Genomic DNA, 27,798 nt, shown 5'->3' with positions numbered 1-27,798 from the left:
GGCGTTGCATTGGGCATAATACAAATCGGAGAGAATCCGTTTTTTTGGGATCTTGGCAAGTGGTTTCTTCTGTTACAGCTAAAGTAGGAGGTTTTGGTTATTCCAAAGTGGCATCGTGTTGAGAGTCAATGACTTTATATCTGGTCATGGAATGCGTCAACACTCGTCCCGTTTAGGCAATTGGCCCAACTTGGCAACAGGGGGGTAGCATTGGCATCGTCGATCTCGCCTCGAACACAGCCCGCTGAAAAGAGACCTAAAAGAAAAGGAAAAGCCGAGTAAAAAAAAGAAAAGTACAGGGCAAACGCATGCATGCATCACAAAAAATAGAAACAAGCAAGCAAGCAAGCAAGCAAAGAGACACTGTATACAATAAGCTGGGTTCGTGTCTCACATGTCGTAATCCGCATAAGGGCTGCGCCTCAAGTGGACCAACCCTGCGTTTCCCCGTGGCTTGGACGTCTTCGTCCGCCATTCTGTCGCCATCTCTTTCATTTTTCCCTTTTAGCCCTCTCTGAGTGGAAAACATGCAAGAATGAATGGCATCAGTTCGCCTAGGCCAAGATGACGTCCGTATGACCTCCACGACACCGAATTGAAGTGTAACATATGTCTGGGGCGACAGCGGAGAACGGATCTCTGTCTCTAGGGGGAAAAAAAGAATGCTAAGATAGTATTTTTTTTTTCCTTGTTTGCCCCGGCTTTTCCAGGCGATTGAATTTTGAATTTACTGGCAAAATACGGAGTAGGCAAAGCCGGAAGCCCACTGAGGCGTTGGAGCGGCTTGAAGCATAATTCCCATGGTCCTGGTTCTATTTATTGATTCCCAGTTTTTCCTTCTTTCGAGACCACGCATGCTTTCGTAACTTTTTCCCTTCTTCTCAGGTCAAGCGTGTGCCGTTGATTGGCTACGATAAGGGAATCGTTGGAAGCCAATGGAATGAAGGTCATTCCCATCGTTGTGAGACTTGCAATTTGGGAGTTGCTGCCTGTTTCCGTATTGTATACGTACAGCTTACAGAAATTATGGAGTAGGTATACGAGACGTCCAGCTGCTAGTTTCACACTACATGTACTTGTACAGTGTTTACACACAACAAACACACCACCCAAAAACGCGGGACTAGGGGGGCTTTTCCCCTTAGATGCAGCTAGCAGAATTGGATCAGAAAAGAATCTCGATTCGATGCTAAAATAAGTCTATAAAGGGAAGAATCAAGCAAGGAAACCCAAAAGACAGGGAGTGAATTAAAGGCGAAAAGCCAAGACGTAAAAACAGCTTTGAAACTCCACCATGAATAATACCACTAGTAAGCTGTCGCCCTCGTATCCCGAAACAACCGCCAGCCACACAGCCCGTCATAAACAAAGGCCCCCCCCTCTCTTTCTCTCCCTTGCCACGATTACAAACACAGCATTGGCTGCGCGCGGGATTAAATACAAAAATGGATAGTTTTACGGGAAATAGTGCTAGAATTATGCAGCGAGTGAGGCCATTGGCCATGCTCTCGTGAACAATGTGTTGTATAATCACTGCCGTCTCCCCTTGAGGACGCGGCTCGACGAGTCCTCGAGCTCAAACAGCGTCGTCTGGTGAATCAGTGACGACTGCTCCTGCTTTATATGCGACGCTGGCTGTGCTGGGGCGGAAAAGCCGAAAATTGGGCTCTCTCCGCCGGCTGGGCCTGGGGAGCTCATCAAGGACGCGATATGTCGAGGGGCTGGTGTCGTACCAGAGCTGATGCTCAGCTGCGACGATGTAGCAGGCAGCTCCGCCATCTGTTCCACAGCAGCAGCATTGCCTCGGCCTCCCAGCAGCGATGGAGCTGTACGATCTCGATGCCTGGCCAGCGAGTCTTTACCGCTGCGGCCAGCCGCAAAGGCATACGGAGGCTGCTTGTTGTTGTTGTTGTTCCGTCGCCTAAGAGCCCAAAAAGCAACTAGAGCCAGTATGCAGACTCCCGCTACTGCTCCCACTGCAATGCCTCCGATGGCCCCTTTGTCCAATCCTTTATGCACCGAGGGTGGATCTGTCGGGGTTTCTGTGCTCTGCTGTGGCGCGGCACTTTGACTCGTGCTTGTGCTCGTGCTCGTAGCTGTGCTTAGTGTCGTTGATACGGTGCTGCTGGCTGCGGAGGTTGCTGTCGAGGAAGTTGACGAGGTTGTCGAAGAGCTTGTTGTCGAAGAGCTTGTTGTCGATGACGAGCTGTCAGACGACAAAAAGGGAGCTGCTTGCTCCGCGTTGCTGCTCAGAGTCGCCACTCCGACTTTGTCTACCGGACAGCCGTTGTCCTCACATCCCATCTGCGAGCAACATCCCATAAACGGCGGCGAAGAGTCGCGACAAGTGTACCAGAGAAAGCCCGGATCCACGCATTGCTGCGCCAGAATCTGGTCATAAGCATCGGGATCGAACGAAGCAGGCCGGACGGCATTATCAGGGCAAAGACCGTCCTTTGTCGAGCATGGATCGACGGTGCAGCATCCCACGAAGCGATTTGGCTTGTCTTTGCAGATGTAGAAGCTGCCGGATTCGGGGCACGCAAGACCCAAGTCGGTAATGGGGCCTCCCATGATGGTTGCTTGCGGCCTGCTTGCTCTTTGTCAAGCTGTCAGCTGGCTGGAATGGTATTGTCCGATTCACCTGGACTTCTTGTACGTGGCGACTTGAATGACTGGCAATCGACAGACTAGTGCTGCTGTCTATGCAAAAGTGCATTCAAGCCCTCCTTTTCTGCAGGCGAGGAACGCAGCAATTGACATAGCAAACGCGCTTTGTCCTTTGTATTCAACAATTTAGAAGGACACTGGCTGATTTTTTCGCAGAAGCACAGACGGGAAGCACAGAGCACATGTTTGTTACAATGGACGGATAAGAGACTTTTACAGAGGCAGGGGACTTGCTACTCTTCTCCATTTCTTTCATGCATTCCCCCGAACACCATCAGTCGACCGAAGACGCTTCATTTCGGATAAATCTCCTCGCCCGCGAAAATATGCAGCGTGCCCTCTAATGCCTGTAGACAGCCCGACGCATTATCTGCCCATGCAAGAGTGATGCTAGTACAGAGTCGTATTACGAGTGTTGTTGGTTCTACGTGCGATCGAGGCACCTTGCCAGCCTCCTCTCTCTCACCATACATGTAAAAACTAATCTTTCCTTGTTTCAATTTGTCAGGAGACAAGTCCCTGTCCACCTGCTTCGCCGTAGAGGTTCTATCGATCACGTTGTAAAAATAGATGAATGCGTTATGACAGCCCTGGATCGCCGAAACGGTGAAGGTTCGTGCGAGGTTTTGAGGAACTAATGCCTCATACTAATGCAAGTGGCCGTTGGTTGTTGGTTTTGTTGGTGATGGAAACTGTAATGCCTGCACGGTTACAATGCTGTTGGCCGAAGACATTCTGTCTTTTCCCCGCCCCCTGAATAATTCCTTTAATTTTGGATTTGGAATTGCCCATCAAAATTTCTGGGCCGATTTTCTTTGCCAAAGAATGGCCTGTTCGTAATATGCAGTGTTATCGAGTTCGCAGCGCCTGTATAGAATTGAAGAAGTCAACTTATTAAGGGCAGTGAACTCTCGTGTTCTCGATTGTCATTTATTGCTAGGCTGTCTGAAGGCCCCAAATAATGAGATTCGTGTGGCGAGCTGCTGCCAGGACAGCAAAAGCAAGCAGTATACGTAATGAGAAGACTATAAATGAATAGTGTATGAGGGAACAGCTCAAGTATAATGCAGGTGCTTGTCAAGCATATGCTTCTCTATTTACTCGGCTATTTATATCTTGTTGTATTATTTCTAGATATGGAAGAGCAACGGTATATACATCTTCCTTACTCTAAATTATGCGTAGCATGTCCTGTGAATGGACGGGATTCGGATATGACTACACGCTTGAAGAGAGCAGAGTGGCGTAAATTGCCAGCAAAGACTTGAACAATTTTCAAGATAATGTTCTGTCTATTCTGTAGACACTCCCTAGAAGCAAGCATTTGATCTATGGAGTTGCTGATACATCTTGATGAAGTTAAAAAGAGTGTCTTTAACGCTCATGAGTAGCTCTGTATTGAATCGGCGACCAGAGTCATGAGCTGTTGTAAAATTATGAGTTTCTCAAGCCTCGTGTGCGCCGTTTCTTTGACAATGGATGCATTATAGGGACTCTATACGAAGTTTTGCAACCTCCAGTAGTAGCTACTTGCTTAGATTTAATCACGAATCTGCCACCTGGCTGACAGCTGCCCATATATCTTGCCGATTCTTTAAAACCTACGAGCCTTCGTAACTTGCATTTCTCTTTTTCTTTTCTTTATCTTTTCCCATCATCTTCCATCTTCCATCATCAGCTGTCTTCATCATACAGCCATCTTCTATTCAGGTTTAAGCAGCACCGTCATGATGTTGGCTAAATATAAGCCACCCAAGTTCGAGATCGAAGACCTCTGCATTCCGGAATCCGATCCTATGTACAACAATGCTGTTCGATGCATTCAAACGTACTGGAAACAAGCAGCCGATATGACCAAAGGCCAGCGTCAGAAATATCTCTGGTATTTGCAGAAGACGCATATAAACCATTTCGTCGCAAAGCCTTTTGAATGCCATGGAGGAACAGTAACAGCACACAGTTTATATCAGCGTGCTCGTGACGATGCCGGAAATTTTGTCAGGCTCTCGTGGCCCGTATACCTGCTTCTCTCCTCTTTATATGGAGATTTACCGAAGCGATACAAAGAAGCCATAGAGCAAAAATATGGCACCTCAGTCATCGAGGATTATACCACTTTCTATAGGTCTTTTTACCCAACTCCGACATCTACTATGGAAAAAAGCGTTACGGAGTCTGCAGCCACACAGATGCTGGAAAATGCTCTTGTACAAGACGCTCCTCAAGAGCCAACCTCAACAGACACACGCAAGAGTGTCAAATCTGAAGATGAAGATCATATTAGAGGAATAACTTCTGTTGCCAATATCGGAGATTTTATTCATCGCGCAAGTCGCGATTCTTCATCCACGGCCTCAGAAACAAACCTTTCTCGAGGTCCATGGAACATCGAGACTGTCATTAAAGACTTGGACGTATCAAAGACGAAGCGATCACCTTCAGCTCTGGAAAGCCCCCAGAAACGAACGAAGCTGAGCGACGATGAAATACTGAGCCGCCTCAACCAACACACTGAAGCCATCCAGAAGATTGTGCACGAGGCGCAGCTGGAACAGCGCTCAAAGCTTCAAGAAGTCCACCACGATATGGAAAAGGGCGTGCAAACTCTCAATAGCATGCAGAATGATTTACGGCAGTTCATGTCAGCGGTTGCCTCAGCGTTGAAGGATATCGGAGAGCATTTGAATGAGTAAAGGAGACTAGGATGATAGGGGATATAGTGTGGTGAAGGAGAATCCGTTTATGCGATGGAACAAATTGAGGGCACTGGAGTTCCCTTTCAACAAAGATCAGTGATTTGCTTGGTACGCTCTTAATTAATATTGCTAAATTATGCAGAAGAGGCACATACGAGAAGAGAATATTTGCTTTGGACTTGGTGCAGTTTGTAGCCCTGTGTCCCTTGTGTGCTTAATTTGACTAAACGAGTAAACCATAATGATATTCGTCGGCTTGGCATTCATAAAGCTTGTAGACGAAGTTGAGAAACATAAGTATAGATACGAATGATGCGACATTGATACAAACAAGATTAACAGATAATATAGCCTCATTTTCAATGCCCATTGTCGTCGCCTGGCGCAAATGCTCTCATTCGATGCATACGCTTCATTAGAAGGCCGAGTCTTCTCTTCTGTCCCGCTTGGCTGTCTTTGCAGCGCTCCTTTTATGAGTTGCGCTGAACAGCTGACAGCCTGCAGTTGAGGCCAGATGCTGCATATGCATCTTAAACCGCTGCTGCGTCCGAAGTAGTGTCGCAAGATGTACATAGACCCTTAATTGATATGATAACTTGTATTGGTTATTCAGCTACCTTTCTCGCTGGACAGTAACTCCAACTAGAAGACGCGAAACTCATCGAACTGAGTTTTGACCACAACATTGTAGCAATATCTTGACCGTAATAAAACTACTTATATACGTTGCGATACCTCTATTTCCTCCGATTCTTCTGGTATATACATATTTATTCATCTTCCTGTGCACAGGCTAGTTGCTCAGTAAGCCACTGATCAGCTGCCAGGCATTGAAGCTGTTATGATGTATTCTCAGCTCGCACTTTCGTTTACATGTTCGAAATTATCTACAGAACCTGTATTCACAGACTTCACTATATCAAGGCAACTCAAAGTTGAAGAGTATATGAAACAACGAGTTTTGATAAAAGTTCCAAAGGTTCATGATATCCAAAGTCATATAGGCATTGGCTATAGCTATGTAAGGTAAAGTATAAACACAAGTCCCCTTTTGCGAGGACTCTTGAATCATAAAAATATATACATCAGAATAGAGCAGAATATGTACAGATTCCAACCTCCCAACTCATATGCCTCCTCAGCATCTCTTAAGCAGCAATGGACCAGCTGAAGCCCTGGATGATGGTGCCATCGCCATCGTGTCCGCCGAAAGCCTCCCAGAGATCCAAAGTCATATCAATAGAGTCGAAAGAGTTTCGGTCGGCAACAGCAGCCTGGCGAGTGACACCGTTGTGGGTCATGGTGATGATCTTGGCGCAGAGCTGGTCGTTCTGAGCAGCGCCGAACTGGTCAAAGACGACGGCGGGCATGGCAACCAGAGGGATGCTGGGGTCAACCGCGTTGGGGAAGTAGGTGCTGAGGCCGCAAGATCCAACGGTGTACAGAGTCTGGCGAGCAGGAGCTGGGTCGCCAAACTGGAAGATGGAGCCCTGCATGTTGTCGCCGGAAGCGAGGATGTTCTGGCGCTTGGCGCTGGGCGCGGCAGAGGCGGTCATGGCCAGCACAAAGGTGGCGATGGAGAGTGAGAACTGCATTTTGAAGGTGGTTTTGTTTGTTGATGGAGTTGCGGATCTTGTTTGCAATGAATGATGAGCTGCTGGAGGAGGAGCATGGACTTGTTTCTTCTCTTATATAGTTACTCTGGCCTTGACTTGGTATACGAATGTAACACTTACAAATGTAAACTCCGTTGGTGTATTCACGATTCAACGTTACCACGTGGAATCGATTTACTTCAAAACACTATTAGCGATGCAGGTACGGTCATGCCGACCCCTGGCATTCATGGAATAGGTAACTAGATCGTACACCACTTGGATCTTGGAGCTTCTTCTTTGGTGTTTAGCGCTTAGCTTGCTCGAACCAAGCGGGCATCAAACACAAACGTCTAAGAACAAAACTTTCCTAAAACAGCAACAAAATGCTCCGCTTCTTTTGGGCTGACATGACGATCTGCATTGGCTGATGCTGGATTACCATAGCGCCGGAAGAGTCAATTTTTAGCAGAGGAGAGAAAAACACTAGACGAAAATTTACTCTATATAGGTAGCTACATCATCGTGTTCGCAGAGGGAACAAACCACACTTCAAGCTGGGATGAAACCAACATGATGAAGCAATTCCTGGGTTAATATGACTTTATTAATGTATCTAAAGTAGTATTTGGTCTTTAGCCTCAGACAATTTTACAAGTGTAGGGCGTTCGCTTCGACTGTAGGCAGCCAACGGATCTGAGACAGGGGCAGTAAGCACAGGGGGGGCAAAACAGCTCAGCCTTTTACTACTTGAGGCAGGAGACAAGGCCGTGTTACATCAAATGAATGGAATCGAACCGTTGCTATGAGTAAACGCCTAGCTCGATCCTATTTTAAAGTGTAAATGGATACTCGTTGCCGCGTGGGATCCGGCCACTGCTTAATGAGATTCCTAGAACGGACGATTTGGAGTGTAGCGGCCGCAGTGCTCTTCTGAAGGAACATGTACTGCTTAATTACTTCCTTTTAAAGGAGTGAAAATTTGGAAACTGGACCTATGTGATGTTCTTGACCAAGAGGCTATAAGACGAGCCGGATCCAACGGGAGTTGCCCGAGTTGACTGATATTCTCTGGCTGGTGGTACGTAAAATCAGCTTCGTAACATTATCTCCCCACATCTGAACAATTGAATTTCCAAGTAGACTCGGTATATTTCTATCGGAGTGGAAGGGAAAGTGCTATTTGCATTAGCTCTATTCACTTGACAGCGGCAGTTTGACCCATTGGCATATCGCTAGCTTTGTTCCAAACTACAATGTCCGGAATCTATAGCTCAGAGCTGTGGTCAATTAATTCCAAATTGGTCCTATCGTATAATACTACACTGGTGCCTGATAATCGATTGAGCTGCTGTTTCCAGCTTTCTCCGCTTAGTCGATGTCATTAGAGTGACCCGGGAAAGATTCATTTCCCCGGGAGCGGATATAGCCAGGTTCACCCCTGCTACCGTTGTCACTCCCGCAAGAGCCATATAAGTGTAGACGTAGCATGTTAAAGAATAGGCTGATTTTGGCTGCGCAGGGCTTTAACCAGGGGGTCCATATTCTCGGCACTTGAACAATAATATCTGGATTGGGGATTAGTTGGACCACTACGACAAACTATCAAGCTTCCTTAGAAACAGAGGTTGAGCATTTGAGGAAGCTACTCTTATTGTCTTATAGTTTGTAAACTTCTAGTCATTGAGTACGATAGTATGCGTAAGCTGATGCAAGTTTCATCCGTCGGGAAAGAGAAATACATGTCTTACTCTTAGAGAGAAGAAATAGGATAATTCTCTTATTAATGGAAATAACTTTAGCAATCAAACTTCATGAGCTTTTTCTGAATAAGGAATTATTTGAATGGCGGATCAAAGTACGTCTTTATACGTTTAGGCTCGGTGGGTTTGGAAAGAATTCTGAGGGCTGTTGTAGAAATATGTACTGTCGGTATCAGCGAATATAGATGCACCACGCCATAACCCCCTGCTCATAAACCGTATATTCTATCATGTATTAATATGACTCTATCAAGAGACATTGATCGTGGTTGAAATTATATTCGGTTCAGACAATTGCTTGCATATGGTTGGTGAAAATGTCTAAATGCTTGCCATTGCTCTCAACGCCCAAATGTGACCAAAGCAGTGAACGGAGTGGAGCATTTACTGAATCTTAAAAGGTTCCTACGACTTTTCAAAATGTACAAAGGATAAATGTAATAATCGGTAATTTTTATTAAAAGTCTCTAAAAGCATCAGTTAGATGAATAACTTGTGCCTTTTACTCGCGTTCGCGTCAGTCAAGATGAGTAGCTACGTTTGATAGAGAGTGGCATTTATAAAAGATGCTTATTTAAAACTGCCATCGTCGACACTTTTATTGCACAAACATAGTTGTATCTGGCTTGGGTGGCATTTCGATAGCTTTTTTATGAAAATGAACTATTTGACATGAGAATCAATACACAGTCGCTATCAAGCGGTCATCGCCCTGGAAAGTAGACTTTGGTGGCTGGTGGTAGCCGATATTATGGTAAGTTACTTAATCATCGTGAACTAAATATCTCGACGTCAACAATTGCGTTTCAATCAATCTATAAGCAGAATGCTCCAAGTTGGCATTGTCAATAAGTCATGATACAGCATTTATTATAGGAAATTGCTATTCCACTCCTAACCTTCATTACCTAGCACTTTATCTGTGGTTTAATGAGGCGGCTGGTCTACACATAAAACTACGAGATTAAAGGAAATAGAAGAAACAAATCAAGATAAAAGTAGTTGTAAATCAGTGATACCAACTCCAATCGAGGTGATGTACAACGAAAGTGGCGTGCTAAAAAATAATTTCTGCTTTTGTTATAGGTACCCTGGACAGTATGCGATCTATTCCGAATGACACCTCACAGCAGCGTATCAAGGGCTATGGTATAATGGTGTTTAAATACAACGTAAACATGATTGCTGATTGCTGCTAAACTATCTATCTTTCCAAATGTACGAAATGAACTTGACGCGTCGGTGTCAAAGCTGTTGAGCTCAAGCGGCGGACAAGCAAATCAGAGAATATTAACCTGGCGGGAAAAAAAGTCTGATGCAGCGTGGTATTCAAGAACAAAGAGAAGAAGCCATCCTGATTACCCGTTTCTACCCCTCTCTCTGCTCCCATGTTTCGCATCACATAAAGGCCCTGTTCTTAGATCATATCCTCTCTGCGATAATGAGCGTGTGTTGACTGGCGCAGTGGCTGCATCAAACCCTGAGTACCAGGTTTCTCCGGAGTAAGTGTAGGCATGTTACTTCTGCATGTGATCAGAGCTCACCGCATTTTGGCAACGCGATGCATCTAGAACAAATAAATCATGCGCTAAAAGTATCCTTACATATATGTACATATTATCGCCGACCCCGGCCCCAGCTATGAATTGGATTGGATATGAAGCTGGGTATAGTACCAAACTAGCTCCTGCAAAACTGTGCTGTCGCTCTATGCTTGTACTTAACCATGCCTCATGAAGTTGAGGAAGGCTTTTGCAATTGCAACGCCGTCGTGCTCATTGGACAAGCGACTGAGGGCGTCGGTATATACATCGTCCGTAAAGATGCCAGCTTTATGTCGGTTGGTGACGATCTCACCAACGATTTCTGCGGTGAATTCTGGGTGGCCTTGAACGGTAATGTACCGACCAGGGCTATACATTGCCTGGACGGGGCATATTTGGTTGCCGCCCAGAGGAATAGCATCCTTGGGGAATTCTAGAACAACATCACGATGCATCTGGTGAATGCGCTGCAAAGAAGCTTTACGTCAGCGCAAGCATTATACATGTACGAGCACCGCATGCAAGCTCACCATTTTGTCGAGCTGGAAAATGGCCTTGCCCTTGTCGGTCAAGTCGACGTCGGTGACGGCAATCTCCCAGCCCTTATCACTCTTGCCGACGGGCGCGCCCATGGCCCTGCCAATGATCTGGTGGCCGAAGCACACGCCCACGACTCTGATGCGGCCGGAGTCGATGGCCTGCTTTGCATACTCCACCAGCTTCAGGATCCAGGGGTCGTTGTCAAACGCCGTGTGGCGCGAGCCGGTGATCAAGATGGCATCGACCTCGTCCAGCGGCGGATACGACTGCGTGTCCTCGACAATGTTGAGCGCCGTGATGGAGGCCAGGTCGGCGAGCGGCCGCGGCGGATCCAGGGCCTTTGCGCCCGCCGTCAACAGCGCCGTGAAGACGCCTCGATAGCCGCCGTACTTTGCATTGGTGTTGGGCTGCGGCGTGTCGGCCTCGAGGACCAGCAGCCGGAGAGGCTTCGCTGCGAGCGAGCCGGATGCGGGCCCGGACCCGGAGATGGCATCGGCCGTCATTTTCGCTGCGGGCAAGGATAAGGATATGATACGAGGGGCACGGCGACGAGAGCCGGGGCGGAGGCGAGACGAGACGCTGCTGCTCTTAGCGTGCAATGCAAATGCTGGAGGGAGCGAAAGAACCTGGACGATGCAGATGCGGCAGATCAGATCAGACCAGAAATTGCTTGATGCTGCGAGAGGCGACAGTGGCAACGACAGAGAGATGCGAGGAGGGGTCTGTCTGGGCCAGAAGCTTTGAGCCGTTGAGCCGCGAATTGCTGCTGCTAACACGTAGTCATCTGGCCTGGTCTACGATGGATTCACTTGGGCCTCGGGATTCCGAAATCGTGGAGCATCGTGGAGCATCGTGGAGTTTGTCGCGGCCGATAGCGGGGAGGCAAGACGTTGGAAGCGATAAGACGGTGTAGGGGGCTGCGGACGGGGGCGAAAGTATTGTTCCGAGCACACATGGCGAATCGGACTCGAGCTCGAGGGACGCCGGCAGTGTTTTTGGCTTTGGTTCCTGAAAATAGCGTGGGATAGACCGGCCAATTGAGGCTCGGTGGATGGAAAGGTGAGTTGGTACGTGTATCCATTCGAGAGAATCTCCAAAGAGGGGTAGGTAAGACGACCAGAGATGGACGGATGGTATAAGAGGTCGTTTATACGAAATACGGCATGTAGGTATTACTCGCTACTGGTATACATATATCACTTCATTCTTGCTAGGTAGGCAAGTTTCTGTCTCAAATATTCTACAAGATACCCTGTTCTTGGAGATGATAAGACGGTCGTGTAAGCTGTAGAGAGAGAGAAAAAGCAGTGCGGCTATCCGAGGCACTGCTGGCTTCAAGTCAAAGCTATTTTGACCTGCGTCGGCTATGTTCATGAACCATCCACTGGGCAACCGGGATTTCGGGATCTATACTGTAGCTGTGAGACTGAGACGATGATGCCGATGGCCGTATTATCGTATATCCAAAATAGGTATGTCCATTGCACCGTCCTGCAATCAGCAGCGTGGGTCCGAAAGACAGTCAACGTAGCAGTTAGTTTATCTACTCATCATGATCCGTTCAGGTGCTTAGGGGATATTACTTGAGATCACAACCTTCATTGTACGTGGTAGGTGGACAACTGGTAGTCAGACGCACATTTACGAGATAGCAAGGCCAACCAGCAATTGACTTACACGTATCTGACCCCTTAGGCTGTGCTGTAGATGCCAGGCACAAAATAATGCCTTATATCGTCTCTGCGTTTGTCTGACGCCCATACATACTAACCTGTAAAAGTACAGTACCCCCTTCTCTTCCAATTGTGCCGTGCGCAGGCAGGTACAGGTACTAGGCACACCCAGATTGCTATCGATAACCGTCGGGCACTGCAACAGCAGCTTGATGCCTTGGAAGCTGCAACCTCCATGCACCGTATATTAATCAATGCCCTGATTCTGTCACTTGCATCCTCGTCGTCGCTGCTCTCTGTGCTCCCCAAATTACAAGCTACAGGTAACATTCGCATGTGATGTGAATGAGCACCTCCTCCGTGGCCGTCCCCGGTGTCTCGGTGTCTCAACACAGACACACGACATTATCGCGAGGTCATCTGTCTCTTCCCCTCCCTGCAGTGCAACATATGATTGTGTGGGGTGCGTTTGCTGGCTGTCCCCCACGTTCTCCGTCGTGATAGAGACGAGTTATGCTTAACGACTTAGTGGCGAACGGCGAAAGAGGAAGAATGGGCAAAGGGACGGCAAATCGACAATTGCGGCTGCAGTCTGCAGCAAACAATGGATGCGAAGCTCAGACTTGACTTGGTCCAACAGGTATTACGAGAGCCTCGGGTCGCGTTCAATTTCTCGACATTTCGCTAATTCTCCTCGCAGCTTGAGATGGATGCGCAAAAAAGGCCAAAGGCTGGTTAGGGGCCAAGCCGCTGCTGCATCGTGCAGCTCGTGTCCGAGGCACGACTCGCAAGTGGCGTGAAATTGACGAATGGCTGGCCGACACACACCACACTGGCACCACAGGCTATTGATGCAATGCCTCGCTCTTATCGAGCCAACTGGATATTCACATGGCTAATATCCTGCTGCTGCTGGTGGCGATGGACTTGCAAATGGGCGCATCCGGACTCTTCACCCCGTTACATTTCGCTCATTGTACGATGTATCAAGTGAGGAGAATCAGCATTGGGAATGCATGCATTGGCTCTTGTGCAGCTCAATCAACTGATGATTTTGTGAGAATGACGGGCGAATAGCGACGGCAGGGGATAAAGGCAAAGTTGCCGCATCGCAGAATCTGTTGCGGGCTTGTGATAGGCAAGGCTGAGGGCCTCGTCAGAAGTCGAACGGGTGCCCATATCAAAGCCTCAATTGGCCCTTGCGATTGGTGATTATTTCGCGATGCAGAATGCAACCCGTACCCTGATGGATGCTGAAATTTCTTCTCTTCAATTCTCCGGGAGGAGACCAATCGCATGGTGCCTCGTCAGGTCGAAGAATTATGCAGCCATGCAACGCACGCATCTCGCCCACAGTGCAAATCAAATCTGCGGTGTTGGACCTCGTGCGCCGGGGGTCACCAGTCCCAATTATCGCCAATCAGCACGGCGCGAACAACGAATAGCACGGGATGGATGAACACCACAAGGCACAAGCAATGCACATGCTGAGGAATATCCCCCCCGCCTGGTGCTGGTATTTTCCGAGAGACACGCTCAAGCGAGCGAGTGGCCTGGCAAAACCCTCGCCTGAAGTTGGGCACCCACGGGATCCATGGATCGCACCGATGCGGCCTGCTGTTCGCTCAATCCATCTAGCTGCAGCCCCAAACTGCTGATGTGTCAACGGACAAGCTTCTTATCCCTTGGGCGCTTAACCAATCAGTCTGCCAGCGCACTCGGCAGCAGCCAGCTTGGGCTTAGAGCGCCGCTCCAGCGGTGACTTGTTCATTCTGGCGCCACTCATGCGCCCACTGGCAGATCCGGCGCCAAGGCCAAGTGTACAAGGGGAACAGGCCTCTGTCATCACGAGAGCGACGGCGCTGACGATGGTGCCTGTGTGCTTCGTACGTTGGTCGCTGCCATGCTATTTTCAGTGAGGCGGCGCACCCGATATCCAGAGGCTGGCAGGTACGTGTGACTCTGTTTGCGCCGTCTCGCGTGCTGTTGCGGGCAAGGCGCTCCATAGTGTCTCAGCCATGGCCGGGGATCTGCTGGCTTACAGATGTTAGTTGATGATGAATCTCCAGGCTTCTCGTCAGGGACGCTTCAGCTCCTGATGGGGTTTGCCGACGGTGAGAGCCCAAGATTTACGCTGTGCATGTCCGAAAACGCACAAAGCATCTCGCGACTTGCTCTCTGATTTCTCATTGAATTTGCCATCTGCGCAAAGGCCTAGCTAGCGTACGAGAAAGGCGAGAGTTGTCGCGGTATCGTTGAGAGAGGCTTGGTAGCTGAGGGATTCTCCATCGTGGTCTAGGTATTGCTCGCCACGTAGCAGAGCGGACACCACCAGCCGGGTATTGGTCCGGACCATGACCGTTTACAAGTATCGTTACTCGCAACTCGGGCACTCTCGGAAACGACAAGTACAATGTTACAAGGAGGGCCACCGAGCGAAGAACAAGACAGCATGGGGATTTAAAAAAAAAAAAGGAAAAAAAAAAGAAATACCTAGGTGAAAGCCATGGATAAGGTTGATTCTGGGCATAACATATCGCTGCTGACACCTCGCATATCGGTACCTCTAGATACTCCCAACGCTGGCGGAGCACTATGGTGTCATCGATCTCATATGTGTCAGAACGCTGTGGACGCATCTCGAGGTGGTGCGCTCTTAGAGGTCCGTCTACGGTCTACCGTGCCGCGGTCCAGGGATGGGAGACGAAAAAAAAATGTTCTACCCCGGCCATGAGATCCATTATGGAGCACTTCTTTTTTTACAATGTGCCAATGCCCATGCCTCGCTCCCCAGGCCATTTCTATACTGTACGGCATGTAAGAGGCAAGATGCATCCAACTCGGCCGTTGTAACCTGCGATGCAGACATGTCCTGTCTGGCCGGACATGGGCGTCTCTCAGGAAGTCAGTTCCAGGAGTTGCATATTTCTGCGGCCCAAAGCTCAGAGCTCTAAGCTCCTGCATTGTGCAGCCGCGGCCGCGATTGGACGAGCAGACACAGAGGCCGGCTAGAGGGCGATAGAGCGGAGGAGGGGATCCATCGACGTGCGTGAGCCAGGGTCTGCCATTGAACACGCGGCTGTCGACTCTGCGGCTGCGGTCCATTGCGCTGGCCTTCTCCTTCTTTTGCCCAGGCCAGGCCTTGCCTTGGGCCGCCGCCCACTGCCCAGGGCGAATTGGAGCTCTGCTCGGAGTGAAAATTTTGCCATTCTCCTTGCTGGTGCTTGGCCAGGCATGCACTCCCCGTATTTGCCAGCAAGTCGGTATTGGGCTGGTTAGCTGGCCAGCCCTTCCTATTCGTCTTACACAGCCTCTGGCGGGCCTGCCACTCGTCCCGGTTCACACGCCCCCTGCCCGAGCCCATTAAGCGTCTCCATGTTTTCCTCCTGCTCACTCTCTCCCTGTGCTGTGTGCTGTGTGCTTGCATGCTTTGCTGTATCTCTCTTTGGCCCAAGGCCTGCATGCCGAACACAGTAAAGACTCGAGAGTGGCTTGCCGCCTAATAGATCCGCTACGATGCAAGAGTGACTGGCGCATCGGAAGGTGAGATGACATAACGGAGGGGGTCTGGCATTCACACATATATCACACCACGGGTGCGGCCATGGTCTCACTCTGAGAAGACTCGACTTCATAGCTTGATGAGAAAGCACTTGCACTCTACCAAAGCGCACGCATTCTGCCTTAATGACGTCCCTAGTCGACCACATTTCGGAAACTCGATAGAGCTTGCAGATTATGTGCACAATTGCTTGATTGGATAAGTGCTGCATTTGTCATATCGGCGTCTTTTGATATAAACCGACACCGACTCTCACCAAGGAGAGCATATCAAAACCACACACCAAACCCAAAGCCACTTATACATCACTTACACCACTTATCACCACTACCTACTCATACTTTCCAACAATTGCTATTATAGCATCGGCACAAGTCGTTATCGCAATAATATACTAGCGTAACACCCTTCACAGCCCTCTTCAGTCACTCTTACCTTTTTCTTTTATCGCGCAGCGCATCTCCAATGGCCGTCCCTACAAGGAGACAGGCTCGCGCAGCATCAAGGGCCAGCAGGACCACAGCCTCCAGCATGGCCCGCAGCAGGAACTCAACAGCAGCCTCAAGCCGTTACTATACGTCGAGTCGCCAGTACGACCAGACCTCCAGCTATGTATCGGGGTCCTACTATGACTCCCACCACTTATCGAGGGATACATGGGAGCGCGATACTTGGGAGGAACTGCCTCCGTCCATGGTAGACACTGGCTCCAACTCTTCTTCGTCAGTCAATACATATGACTCTGCCTACTCAGACGACAAGTCATCAGAGTCTCACAACGACTCCGACAATGACCACAAGGACGAAGAAGATTCTGCTGCCTCGCCAGGCATTCCTCCTTCCACCCTGCCGCCATACAGCTGCATGCCCAACCCTGAGATCTCGGTCCGATCATCAGACCCAGAGACCTTTGCGCGTCTCTTCCCGTCAATGGACCGCCTGTCCATTCGCCATGACGACCGAACTGCCGATGGTAACATGAACCTCCGTGTCGATGCCATTGTACCGGATGTGTCATCGCGCCGTCGCCGTGCTGTCGCCATCCAGCTCTTCCACCTCCGCATGCACGACCTTGCTAAGCGAGAGTTTTCGCTGAGACGGTACTGCCGCGACTCTGGCCGCGAGGTATGCAACTCCAAGGGCGCCAACCCCCGCCTTGAGCGCCCGACAGCATCGTCCTCTTCCCTCTCAAAATCCGTCACCAGTGCTTTGCGCTCGGTCAAGACCTCCTTCCGACGATCCAGCGGCGCCTCTGCCGAAAAGGCCGCTGCCTTGTCTGCGTCTACTACTCCGGACCCTCGTCGTCCTTCCTTTGGCAGCAACAACACCGCTTGGGGCTGCGGTGGCTCCATCTACTCCGAAGAAGCAGCAAGCTCCGACTCTGATGAGCCCAAGCTCCCCTCGGCGCGGCCCATCCCGCTCAACACTCTCAAGCTCGAGTTTAGCAACTACGCTCGTGTCGACATCATGCGTCGCCTAGGCAAGCAATACGACTTCCAATGGTGGGGACACAACTACGCTTGGCGCCGAGTGATGGACAAGGCTCTTGGCAAGACTGCCTTCCATCTGATTCGCGACAAGGAAATTGAGCCGGTGGCCATTATTCTGCCTGAAGGCCGCAGCCCGACCCAGGTCGAGGCTGACCAGGCTGCAGGCAACTGGATTCCCCAGTGCTACATGTGGATCAACGACAAGTCCATCATCGAGGCCTTGACTGACGTAGCCGAGTAAGTCTTCTCCCACTTCTTCCCACTTCTTCCCTTTGTCAAGCAGTTTCTAACATGTGCTCCAGTGTCATCATCGCTACCGGTCTCATGGCCCTTGTCGATGACTCCATCCTTAGCCGCTGGCCACCAGCGAAAAAGGCCGGCACTTACAGCCGCCCGGTCACTCCAGCTCGGCCCCACACCGCACCAGGTGCTGCTACGACAGCCACTGCCGCTGTTGGTAACGCCACTACCGTTAACAATCACACCGTTTCAGTGTCTCAGCCACGGACCAAGATGCTTGTACACGGGCTGCTGAATAAGGCCCAGACATTCAGCCCCCTGCGACTCAGAGGACATACTGTGCTCGCTTATTAGACTGCTTTTATGGCACAACGACATCGACAGATTTCTCATATTTTCTCATATATCATGCATTCTAAAACGCAGAAAACACCATGTCCTTGGAAAACAAAAGACATTTTACACGACTATTCAGAAACTGAGAAAAACAGCAACACACGAACACAGCACCATAACATAAACAATGAATTACGAAACATTAAAGAAAATCGAGGAAACGCATCTTGTTTTGTTTCGATCTCTACACTTACACTCATTTGACCTCTCTTTTGTTCTACTGTTCCCTTTGTTATAAAGATCATATGAATTATACGGCCGGAAAGATAAAAAGGATTTTACGAAATTTTACATGAGCGAGCGTCTGCCATTTTCCTGTTTTGAGTTGAATTTTTGATGTTTTTTACTTTTCTTTCTTCTTTCTACTTTTTTTTTTTTTTTACTGAAGCGCAACCTTCATGATGAGCGAATAGAAAATTTGGGATATTGCATATATGCATGGGAAAGGGACTATATAACGGATACATATACATACACACATACATTGGCGCCTGGGACTGCTTTTTTTCCACCCTTTTTTTTTTTCTTTTTCCTTGTTTTTCTTCTAATCACAGCCTTTGGAATTCTTTTTTCTTTTAAGCGCCAAAAAAGATTGATGCGCGAAATGGACATGATGGGATATTATGGATACGAGTTGATATGACAGCATAGGATACAGGAAACGAGTATATGAACAGGGAAAAGTATATATAGATAGATTTGGGCTGGGGTGTTTTGGAATCCCTAAATTGACAATGAAATCATTGGATTCTTAATTTATACATGGCTCTCATCTTCCTCATTTAAGTGAATGTTAATGATATCCATTATGACAAATGCTGTTTTATAAAAAGAACAAAATGAGGCCAAAGCTTTGTCTCAACGCTATTTACATACAACGCCAACCTTGTCTATACCTAGTCAACCTTCTAATACTCTCCCTGCGTGTTAATCCACGTGCCAAAGTCCAGCTTCATCAACAGACGATTAATCCCCCCCCACCCTCGCCGGGACATACATCTCCCCATCGCCATACTCCTCATGCCCATCCACCGTCCCATCAAGACCCTCCCAGCGCGCGAGAAACTCGACATCGCCTTCGAGCCCGCGCAGCGCGCCGACGACATCCTCTATGCCCTGCCGAATCTTGCCTTCTACGCCACGGATGAGTGTCATGACCTGGCGTTCTTCGTGGTCGAAATCGGTGGAGGAGTCGACGACGCCGGCGTCGGCTTCGAGGTCGATAGAGGTGAATATGGAGTGGAGTCTTTGGATGTGCGTGGCGAGGTGGTCGATGTGGTTGAGCAGGGTGTATAGGAGGCTGGTGAAGGCGGGCTGTGTGAGGAGGAGGCGGTGGACGAGGGTGCGGAGATACAAGGAGTGCGCCGTGACGAGGGTTTGCGGATCGGGAGCTGGGCGAGAGAGGAGTTTGGAGACGTCGTTGGGGTTTGTGGCGTTGCTGGAGGAGCCGGGCCTCCAGTCGGACGTCGTGGCTATGCTGTGCTTGGCTGAGTGCGCGGCAGGAGTTGCGGCGCCTGAACGGCCGCCGTCTCGGCGCCGCTCTTTGCCGGTGAGCCAGATGAGAAAGCCTTCCCAGAGGCCCTCGACGATTTCCGTCTGGAAGTATGCTTCTGTCTCGCCGAGGAAGAATATGGCTGCGCTGGCGGTTGTCCAGGAGCTTCGGAGAGCTGCTGCGCGAGCTGACCAGCGTTCTCTGAGCGTGCCGGCGTATTCGTTTGCGCCTCGGGGGGGGCGGGGTGATGGCGTCTTAGAGAGGTGATTTTCCATAGATCGGTAAGCCGAATGTGAGCTCGGCGCATGGATAGGAGGTATGAGTTGACGCAAGAGTATAGCTGGAGGTCGGACGGGGAGATGACCATGTCGAGAGGGGAGGGCAGTTGGATAGATAGAGTTGCTGGGACCGAGAAGAGCAGATTTCGGAATGGTGATGAAGCAATTATTTTGGCTTCGGCGGCATTGAGGCCTGGGCTGACGAGGGGAGGCGTCAAGGTAGCCTTGGTGAGGTGTAACCGGAGTAAATCTCTTGCCAGCTCTAGCAGTTCGTCCTCTTCTACCTGGTTCCGCTGCATGGCTACCAGAACAGCCCAAGTCCTTGCTAAGACGGCAGACACCTCTCCGTCTTTAACGGTCAAGTTCTTCATGCCATCTTGCTTTTCGTGAGCGAGGTTGCCTGCTCTTCGCCAACGATTCCGAATCTTGTCGTCGGCTTCTTGTGTCAAGGCCATGGCAAACTCTCCTCGGCCTAGTAGGAAGAATTCTCTCAGAAGCTGCAGCGTTTCGATGACTTTTGCGGTGGGTAAAATCTTTTGAAGGGTGTTTTGTGAAAGCGACAGTCGAATAGAGACAATGGTCCTTGAGAAAGTAGCGCCGTTGACGGGAAATGACAGGCTGGCTAGCTCTTGTAGTTTTGTAGAGAGGTGGTCCAGTCCACCCATGCCCGAGTCGACTGTGGCCCTGACACGTGTGTGGTTTAGGGATTTGCCAATGAATAGCATTGAAGCTGCTGTAGACGGCGTGACGAATCCTGGCAGTAGTTCTGGCTCATAGATGTACTGTTGAGAGGTTAGAGAGAGAAGAGGGAAATTTCACTAAGAGAGAAGAGTTACAATTCATACCTCGGCAGTCCCATCTACTTTCTGGATAAAGAAATCGTCACCTCCTAGGCTGGGCAGTCTTCCATAAAGAACCCAAGCCGAAACCTGCTTTAGCCACGCCGTCTCGGCCACCTTGACCAAGCTCATGGCCGCCTCCTCGACGTCCCGGTAGCCGCTTTGCAGCTCGGTTCTCAGGCGATTCATGATTTGCGAGCCACAGCATGCATTTCCCTTTTCATCCTTGGAGACCATGAACTGAACAATGTCCCAGAGCCACTCGAAGCGCCTTGTCCACTGCGTAAACTCGCCCATTACGGCCGTCAGCGGCACAATATTGTACTCGCCCACCAGCTCAGGATCCTCTTTCAATATGCTCTCCTCCACCTCCAATATCTTGCGCTGAAACGCAGACAAATGTATAGACTGTATAGCCGTGCCCACGGCCCGACATATCGGCGACGGATGGGCACCGGCAATCTGGCCGGCGTACTTGATGAGCTTGATGTGGATGTCGCTGAGATGCGCCGCCGAGGCTAGTAGCTGGCGTTCCGAAGGCGTGACGCCGGACACCGGGCCCGAATCGGCAGTTCCGGCTCGGAGGAGAGGCGACGGATGCCCCGAGAGAGAGAGGAGGATTTCGTGGAGCATGGCTCGGGCGGCAGGGATCTGGAGGAGCTTTGCGATTAGATCAGGGCGCCAGAGCTATGGGACTATGCGATTGACAGCTGCTGCTGCTGCTGCAATTGCCAATCAGGAACGGGTGACGCACTTGTCGCTGGCCTTTCTAGCTTTGAGGGAGTCGCCTATGCGATGGATGATGAGGATAATGACGCCCAGGAGCTCGTATCGGCACATTGATTGCTTTGGACGCTTCTATCGTGGGAGGCGGACACGGACAATGGAGGGGTCAGGGCGGACGAGCATTCGAGCAGCGAATTGGGGTCGCGGGGGGGTGAATCTTGAGAAAATCGCATAGAAGATGGATCGTCTAGGACCGTTGCACCCGTATCTTGGACATGGCGGTTGGCGATTAAGCTCTGGAGACGAGAAATGTGGCGCTTCAGCCACGCGGTTGTAGCCAGAAGCTCTGGTGAAGCTTCGAGTTTGGACGAAGCGTGTGCCGTCATCGCTGAAGCGCGCGTGGGCACGTGACCTTGATTCTATGAACGAGCTCGACTTGGAGATGTCCTGCTCTGTCCCTGGTTATAGTAGAAGAAAAGAGATGTTGCAATTTCAAAGGAACAGCTTCTTTTTTTTTATTTTGAATGTTTTCAATATCATTATCATTTGGAAATTCCCTTGTTGTTGAAATTGCACCAAGGCAGGGTCGTTTCTCATGTAAGTGGTATCTCCAAGCTGCGGCGCTGCCACCAATACAGACTAATCGTCTCTTATATACAATCTTTTACATACCAATCACCAGGCCGCCTTCTTCCCATTGCCATTGCCGTTGCCCTCTTTGCTCCCTGGAATTTTTGCGCCGCCTCCATATGTGTCGTGTACTGCGCCGGGCTTTCCATTGCCGCTTCTAGACTCATTTCTTGAACTGCTGCCACTGCCACTGGCGCTCCTACTGCCGTTGCCTTTGCCATTGGCTCCAGAGACGACCGCAATGTTATCGGTTCCGTTGTTATCGTCGACAATGATTTGGCCTCCTCCCTTGACCTTGCCGACAACCATGCCTTTTGCGACGCTCTTGAGAATCGCGCGACGCGAGACTCCCGTCACATCGATGTACACCAACCCGACGTTTTTGAAGCCGCCGCCCAGATTCCGAGACATCTCACCTGCTTCAGGCCCCCAGCGGTGTCCAACCATTGTGGACATGCTGGATGTTGTGCCGGATAGCAAAGCCTTGCCAGCATGTTCCATGCCATCGACGACGGTGTTGAAGGCCATTAAACTCTTGTTCAACACTCCGGGCTTGTACGTCTCAATAACGTTGCCCTCTTGATCGTAGCCTCGCGCCTTTCCGTCCTTGCGCTTTGACATGCCGGCGCCAAAGTTTTGAGCAAAGTTATTGATGGAGCCAATAGTTTGAGCCGAGAGAGTGGCGACTCTGGTAGAATAATGGTTTATACGACGGATATGGTCGTGAGTTGTAGGGGCAAACGTCATCGGATTCGCAGCAGGCTTAGTGCTCTGGGTGAAGTTTTCGGCCTGGCTCTGCATTGCCTGTGCGACGTAGTCGGATGTTGTGATGAGCAGCCGCGAGGCTTTGGTGCCTACCGAGACAATGGTCGATTTCTTGTAGGCAGGGTGCATAGTATCTTCGATGTAGTCGTAGGCGGGTTGAACAGAGATGTTGTTGCTGCCATCGGCAGGGAGAATGATCTCGACGGGCTCTAATGACGAGATGGGTGAGTACACAACGAAAACTGGGGTAATATTATTCGCTTTACCTTTGGATCCAGGTTTAACACCACCGTCCTCGACAACATTGAAGCCGCCGCTAAGCTCGCCCATGACGCTGCCATCCTCCTCATCAATCAGGACGATCCTTCCGGGCAAGTGAGAGCTATGACTGCCCCGGACATATCCCTCGCCCTCGTCAAAGCTGGCTGGGTTATAGGGGGGGAGGGTCGTCTCTTCCAGCTTCTCTTGCCTTGGCTCTAGCGGCATCGGAGGGCCTGCGCTTTTCCGGAGGCGGAGCTGGAGCCGGCGCTCGTTCGAGGAAAGCGGTACATTGCGCGAGAATCGTCTCAAAGGTATCGACGTCCTCTTGGACGTTGGGTCTGCTGCCGACGACGGGGAACTCGAGGCGGGTGAATGCGCCGTTGCCGGGGCCGAGATCCCATCGCGGAATCAGGTAGCTGCTGGGAGGCTGGTGGTAGATCTGGGTCGTGGCCGGCATGGGAAGATCGAGCTCAGGCGGCAGATGTAGGTGGAGGTAGAAGTCCTGCTCTCCGTTTCCATTGCCGCTTCCAGTGCTTGCCGGGTCTGCGAAGCCTGAAGACGTCGGCACCATCAGCAGCGACAGTGTCTGCGGCCCTGACGGCGTTAGAGACTGCTCGGTGCCATTTGCGAGGTGGTAGGCCTTGACGCCTGCGACGGAGTAGAGCAGCTTTGGATCCTGGTGATGAGACTGGAGTTAGCTTTGGAGGGCAAGGGCTGCTCTCGGGAGAAGAGAGCGAGGAGGACGAGACTTGGCGCGAACATTGTGTCCAGAAGCCATGATGGCGGAGGATGTTGCTGAAGAGTAGCTGAAAGAGAGAGAAGAAGAATATGAAGATGGTTGATGGGTGTAGGAGAAGCTGCGATGTAATGCGATGCGATGCGATGCGACAGCGGGGTTGATTTAGGCGGGGTGGCCTTGAAGCATGCGCTGTTAAAGCTGCTGCAGCATCAACAAAGGTTTCAAGATCAGACGATCCGAGTGTTTTCAAAGAATCAAAGCAGAAACAAGGTCATTATAGGCTATCCGTACCATTTATTCATCAAGTCCCCCAACCATCAAGAAATATCACATGCGACACCCGCCCACACGTCATGACGGCGATTCTTGGTTGGCCCTGCAAGCGCCGCTCTTGTGACGCCTCTGATGCCCACCGCGTCATTCATTGGCCCGAATCGCCACCCGCAGCAGCGAGCCAGGGGCTAAATTAAGCTTCTCCAGGCGCTGTCGCTTCGGTCTTTTTAGCTGCAACCCGCCACGACTAGCGACCTGTCAATTATTCCCGCTGGAAACAATTCTCGAATCCAACCCCAACAAAAATGAAGCCATCGCCACATGTACGCAGCACTTATTCTCTACCTACGTATCAATACTGTGTTTGCACAGTATACAGACAAAAAAGTACCATTCTCATTAACTTTATTCCGCCTTCTAGCTTCAATGTTTCTTTATGCTTAATATCGGCTCGCATCAATGCCTTGCCAGCACCTTGCCCTTGTTATTCACCACCACAACCGGCAAACCCCTCCCATGCAGCATCGCCTTGTTCACAACTCCATCGTCGTCCCAGCCAAAGTCCACCGTGCCGCCGCCCCTGAGACTCGCCCCCTTGACACTGCCACCAGCCCATTCTGCCGGAATCGCAGGGCCGAGTATCACCTTCTGCACGCTGTTGTCTCCCCATTTCTTCGGCAGGTCCGTGTACAGCATCGCCAGCGCATTTGCCGAAAGGCCAAAGTTTGCGTCAATCTGGAACGGCAGAGCGAGCTCATAGGGCCAACTGCCGGCGGTGTACACCGAGAGGCCGTTTGCCGCAAAGTTCATGTCGATGGTGTACTTGAGCTCCTTGTAAGCCTCGTCGGTGACGCCCAGCTGGCCCCAGCACGCGCCTCTCCACACTTTTTCCCAACCGGTGTTGGAGTCGTCTGTGCCGTTTCCGCGGGAGTAGAGGCTCGTGGCGACGGCGTCCATGATTGTCTTGTTGTCGCCGTGGACGCTGGAAATGACATAGCCGGGGTAAAAGCCGTAGAGGTGAGAGAGATGGCGATGAGTGTCGTTCTTGACGTCAATGTCCAGTTTCCATTCTGTGGCGGATGAATCAGTTTCGCAGTTGGCATTGAAACAGGAGAATCGTGGAGCTTACCTTGGATCTGCCCCCAGCTTCCAACATGGACGCCTGGATCAAGCTTGCCATACGACTCTTTGAGCCGCTTCAAGAAGCTGGCATCCCTATCACCGGATGCATTCCAGTCTTTGATGATGTGGTCAAACAGTTCCCAGATCACTTGCTGGAACTGAGCACATCCAAAGGTCTGAAACCCCTGTTAGTTTCTCTTCAGGCAAAAACAAAGAATTTGGGCTTTAGCCTACCGTAGGGCCGTGCTCTGGAGAATTGCAAGGATTGGCGACCAAGGTGCCATCCTTGAAGTAGTCGTCTTGCACAAGCAAATCCATCCAGAAGCTGGCCACGCCTTTCATCAAGGGGTAGCCAACAGAAGCATACCACTTCTTATCGCGGCCATAGTCATAGCGATCCCACACATGTGCCACTATGGAAACAATAAGCAACACCTCCTAGAATGTAATGACTGAAGACTTACTCATCCAGGCAATATCATGTGCAACATCCGACCAAGTTGCGTCGTTTTCTTGCCTATGACAAGTCAGAGAGGCAAGGAGAAGAAGGAAATCATGTTAATCACTTACGCTGTATGGCCGAAAATGTTGGTATTTGTAAAGGCAACCCAGCCGCTGGCATTATACCACAGTCTGGCCGTCTCTGTCCCACGGGGAACCCAAGTGTAGGTCATGAAATCCCACAAAGGATCGGTGAGACCTCCCAGACCCATCTTTTCGACATGCCAGTGGTTCCTGTATGCATACGTGTTTAGCCAACCATGTATCAGCGAGGCGTATAAGCCAGCAACCTACATCTGCACATTCACATCGATATGGTAGTCCGAGCTCCATGCCGGGTTGCCATCAGGAGCCCACAAACCCTGCAAATTCGGGGGCAGGGACCCAGGTCGAGATGAGGCAATAAACATGTACTTTCCGTAGTCGATTAGCAGACCTTCGACAAAGGGGTCACCCTTATCCGTCGAGTAATTTGTGAGCAGTTCCATGGAGTCGACTTCCGCAGAGTTATTGGGGTCTGGCAAATCCAGAGTAAACTTGTTGAACCACTCGCCATGGTCAGCAACGTGTCTCTGAAGGATTGCGTTATAGCTCTTCTTAGACACTGCGTTGATTGTCTTCACAACGCCGGGATGCGGGTCTGCTCCGCGGAAGGAATAGTTATTGGCAGCGTTGCCCTTCTCTGCGTCGTATTCCGTGCCTGAAGCCACGACAATGGTGGCAGATTTGACAGACTTTGTGCTGAGCACCGTCTGGCCTCTGCTATTGCATGTTGCCTTGAGCCCACTGGAAGAGAGCGCAGAGGCCTGGGCATCGATTTTCATCCCGATGAGCCCTTCGCCGTCATCGGCTACGGTTCGTCCGCTCAGCCAAATGCCACTGGAAGAGCATTGTACGGTAGAAGCCGGGTTTGTTCGATAATTGTCGACTAGGCCAAATGTGATGTCGGGCAGCGGCTTGTTGGAGCTGACATGATAGACACAGACCTGGTCGGGAAAGGTACAGAATTGAACACTAGGAGCAGGTTAGCATGGGCACGGAGGTTTGGTGTTTGGATGATGTTGCGCATACGTCTGGAATGAGGCTCCATTTGCAGTAAATTCTGCAGAATGCAATGCCGTCTCCAGGTCCAGCGTCCGCTTGTAATTGGAGTACTTGGTCACGCCGGCGATGGAGACTGTGAGATTGGCGAGAGCCTCGTAAGAACCGTAATCAGAGGAGCCGCCGTATAATGCGGATTCGTCTAATCGATTAATTAGTATCAATCATCCTATTACACAATGCCGCTGAAATATACCTCCTGTTCCATTCTGAAAGATGAACTCCTGGATTCCAGGCAAGAAATGAGCCAGCGACGATGAAGGATTCCCCCCTGTATAGCTCTATTTATCATGTTAGCGACTCACGGACGTTGCTCTCTTCATCCAGATTACTGATACGTGTTTCTCACCGAATTTGAAAACGGGCCACCGCGCCATACGCTATCATCGTTCAGACATAATAAATCGTCGCCAGGTATTCCCAACGGTAAGCCTATACAAACTTTAGCCAACTATAATCGCCATTCACTATTCCAATCTCCTTACCTCCTTGTCTTCCATTACCGATAGTATACCCTGTCATCAGCACATTTCCTGGGTCGGCTGGCTTTGAAGTCCAGAACTTTCTTGCTGCTACGCCAGTCTGGCCAATGGCCAGCGCTGCAACAATGGCCTTCATTCTGAGAAATTCCCAAGGTCAATTGGCCTTGAATTGGTCATTACAGTCAAAGCTATCGTTGGGGCCACTTTCCTCCCGCTACCACGACGATTTATAAAGTACTACGTTGAGCCGACGGCTATTTGGATACTTATGCGGGCCAACGCAGACATTTGCCATTTTTGGAGGAGCTTCTGAAATGCCTTTTGGGGATGTTGCCAACACTGCTGTAGCTTGAGAACTAAGCCTTGGATGCCCTGACAACGGCAATGATTGACCCTTTAGGCGTTGATCGCCCGCAAACT

The 27,798-nt window shown here is 50.3% G+C and overlaps 12 protein-coding genes across 12 annotated transcripts; 4 read left to right on the top strand and 8 right to left on the bottom strand.

Annotated features, from left to right (window-relative positions):
• Positions 1-1,530: 1,530 nt before the first annotated feature.
• On the bottom strand, positions 1,531-2,574 carry TrAtP1_013087 (uncharacterized protein; the record flags this gene model as incomplete). Its single annotated transcript, XM_066115791.1, has 1 exon — positions 1,531-2,574. One exon carries the CDS (start codon positions 2,572-2,574, stop codon positions 1,531-1,533), a length of 1,044 nt encoding a protein of 347 aa, XP_065971891.1.
• A 1,823-nt stretch (positions 2,575-4,397) lies between these two features.
• Positions 4,398-5,363, top strand: TrAtP1_013086 (uncharacterized protein; the record flags this gene model as incomplete). The annotated part of the gene is made up of 1 exon (XM_066115790.1): positions 4,398-5,363. One exon carries the CDS (start codon positions 4,398-4,400, stop codon positions 5,361-5,363), a length of 966 nt encoding a protein of 321 aa, XP_065971890.1.
• A 1,151-nt stretch (positions 5,364-6,514) lies between these two features.
• On the bottom strand, positions 6,515-6,961 carry TrAtP1_013085 (uncharacterized protein; the record flags this gene model as incomplete). The annotated part of the gene is made up of 1 exon (XM_014088321.1): positions 6,515-6,961. The coding sequence occupies one exon, from the start codon at positions 6,959-6,961 to the stop codon at positions 6,515-6,517; it is 447 nt and encodes a 148-aa protein (XP_013943796.1).
• A 2,832-nt stretch (positions 6,962-9,793) lies between these two features.
• TrAtP1_013084 (uncharacterized protein) lies at positions 9,794-11,677 on the bottom strand. Its single transcript, XM_014088728.2, has 2 exons — positions 10,799-11,677; positions 9,794-10,735 (listed from the first exon to the last, which is right to left on the bottom strand). Exons 1-2 carry the CDS (start codon positions 11,309-11,311, stop codon positions 10,445-10,447), a joined length of 804 nt encoding a protein of 267 aa, XP_013944203.1. The 5' UTR covers positions 11,312-11,677; the 3' UTR covers positions 9,794-10,444.
• A 2,588-nt stretch (positions 11,678-14,265) lies between these two features.
• Positions 14,266-14,663, top strand: TrAtP1_013083 (uncharacterized protein; the record flags this gene model as incomplete). The annotated part of the gene is made up of 3 exons (XM_066115789.1): positions 14,266-14,367; positions 14,422-14,431; positions 14,533-14,663. 3 exons carry the CDS (start codon positions 14,266-14,268, stop codon positions 14,661-14,663), a joined length of 243 nt encoding a protein of 80 aa, XP_065971889.1.
• Positions 14,664-15,431: 768 nt separating this feature from the next.
• TrAtP1_013082 (uncharacterized protein) lies at positions 15,432-15,944 on the bottom strand (the record flags this gene model as incomplete). Its single annotated transcript, XM_066115788.1, has 1 exon — positions 15,432-15,944. The coding sequence occupies one exon, from the start codon at positions 15,942-15,944 to the stop codon at positions 15,432-15,434; it is 513 nt and encodes a 170-aa protein (XP_065971888.1).
• Positions 15,945-16,508: 564 nt separating this feature from the next.
• Positions 16,509-18,127, top strand: TrAtP1_013081 (uncharacterized protein; the record flags this gene model as incomplete). The annotated part of the gene is made up of 2 exons (XM_014088726.2): positions 16,509-17,770; positions 17,836-18,127. 2 exons carry the CDS (start codon positions 16,509-16,511, stop codon positions 18,125-18,127), a joined length of 1,554 nt encoding a protein of 517 aa, XP_013944201.2.
• A 1,062-nt stretch (positions 18,128-19,189) lies between these two features.
• Positions 19,190-19,465, top strand: TrAtP1_013080 (uncharacterized protein; the record flags this gene model as incomplete). Its single annotated transcript, XM_066115787.1, has 1 exon — positions 19,190-19,465. One exon carries the CDS (start codon positions 19,190-19,192, stop codon positions 19,463-19,465), a length of 276 nt encoding a protein of 91 aa, XP_065971887.1.
• Positions 19,466-19,641: 176 nt separating this feature from the next.
• On the bottom strand, positions 19,642-21,411 carry TrAtP1_013079 (uncharacterized protein; the record flags this gene model as incomplete). The annotated part of the gene is made up of 2 exons (XM_014088725.2): positions 19,642-20,721; positions 20,785-21,411. The coding sequence occupies 2 exons, from the start codon at positions 21,409-21,411 to the stop codon at positions 19,642-19,644; spliced, it is 1,707 nt and encodes a 568-aa protein (XP_013944200.2).
• A 155-nt stretch (positions 21,412-21,566) lies between these two features.
• Positions 21,567-21,890, bottom strand: TrAtP1_013078 (uncharacterized protein; the record flags this gene model as incomplete). Its single annotated transcript, XM_066115786.1, has 1 exon — positions 21,567-21,890. The coding sequence occupies one exon, from the start codon at positions 21,888-21,890 to the stop codon at positions 21,567-21,569; it is 324 nt and encodes a 107-aa protein (XP_065971886.1).
• A 136-nt stretch (positions 21,891-22,026) lies between these two features.
• TrAtP1_013077 (uncharacterized protein) lies at positions 22,027-24,159 on the bottom strand. Its single transcript, XM_066115785.1, has 2 exons — positions 23,921-24,159; positions 22,027-23,836 (listed from the first exon to the last, which is right to left on the bottom strand). Exon 2 carries the CDS (start codon positions 23,383-23,385, stop codon positions 22,180-22,182), a length of 1,206 nt encoding a protein of 401 aa, XP_065971885.1. The 5' UTR covers positions 23,386-23,836; positions 23,921-24,159; the 3' UTR covers positions 22,027-22,179.
• A 469-nt stretch (positions 24,160-24,628) lies between these two features.
• TrAtP1_013076 (uncharacterized protein) lies at positions 24,629-27,514 on the bottom strand (the record flags this gene model as incomplete). Its single annotated transcript, XM_066115784.1, has 10 exons — positions 24,629-25,242; positions 25,302-25,470; positions 25,529-25,707; positions 25,759-25,811; positions 25,865-26,029; positions 26,090-26,809; positions 26,867-27,038; positions 27,093-27,177; positions 27,246-27,328; positions 27,382-27,514. The coding sequence occupies 10 exons, from the start codon at positions 27,512-27,514 to the stop codon at positions 24,629-24,631; spliced, it is 2,373 nt and encodes a 790-aa protein (XP_065971884.1).
• Positions 27,515-27,798: the final 284 nt, after the last annotated feature.

Source organism: Trichoderma atroviride, chromosome 7, assembly GCF_020647795.1.
Source record: "Trichoderma atroviride chromosome 7, complete sequence".
In the NCBI taxonomy this organism is placed as follows: domain Eukaryota; kingdom Fungi; phylum Ascomycota; class Sordariomycetes; order Hypocreales; family Hypocreaceae; genus Trichoderma; species Trichoderma atroviride.
This window is presented reverse-complemented; position numbering and strand designations above follow the sequence as displayed.

Bases quoted from the DNA above. Each gene is read 5' to 3' on its own strand.
- TrAtP1_013084 (XM_014088728.2), bottom strand. From the start codon at position 11,311: ATGACGGCCGATGCCATCTCCGGGTCCGGGCCCGCATCCGGCTCGCTC. The intron at 10,736-10,798 runs GTGAGCTTGCAT...GCTTCTTTGCAG, and splicing joins TTTTCCAGCTCGACAAAATG to CGCATTCACCAGATGCATCG.
- TrAtP1_013077 (XM_066115785.1), bottom strand. From the start codon at position 23,385: ATGCCGCTAGAGCCAAGGCAAGAGAAGCTGGAAGAGACGACCCTCCCC.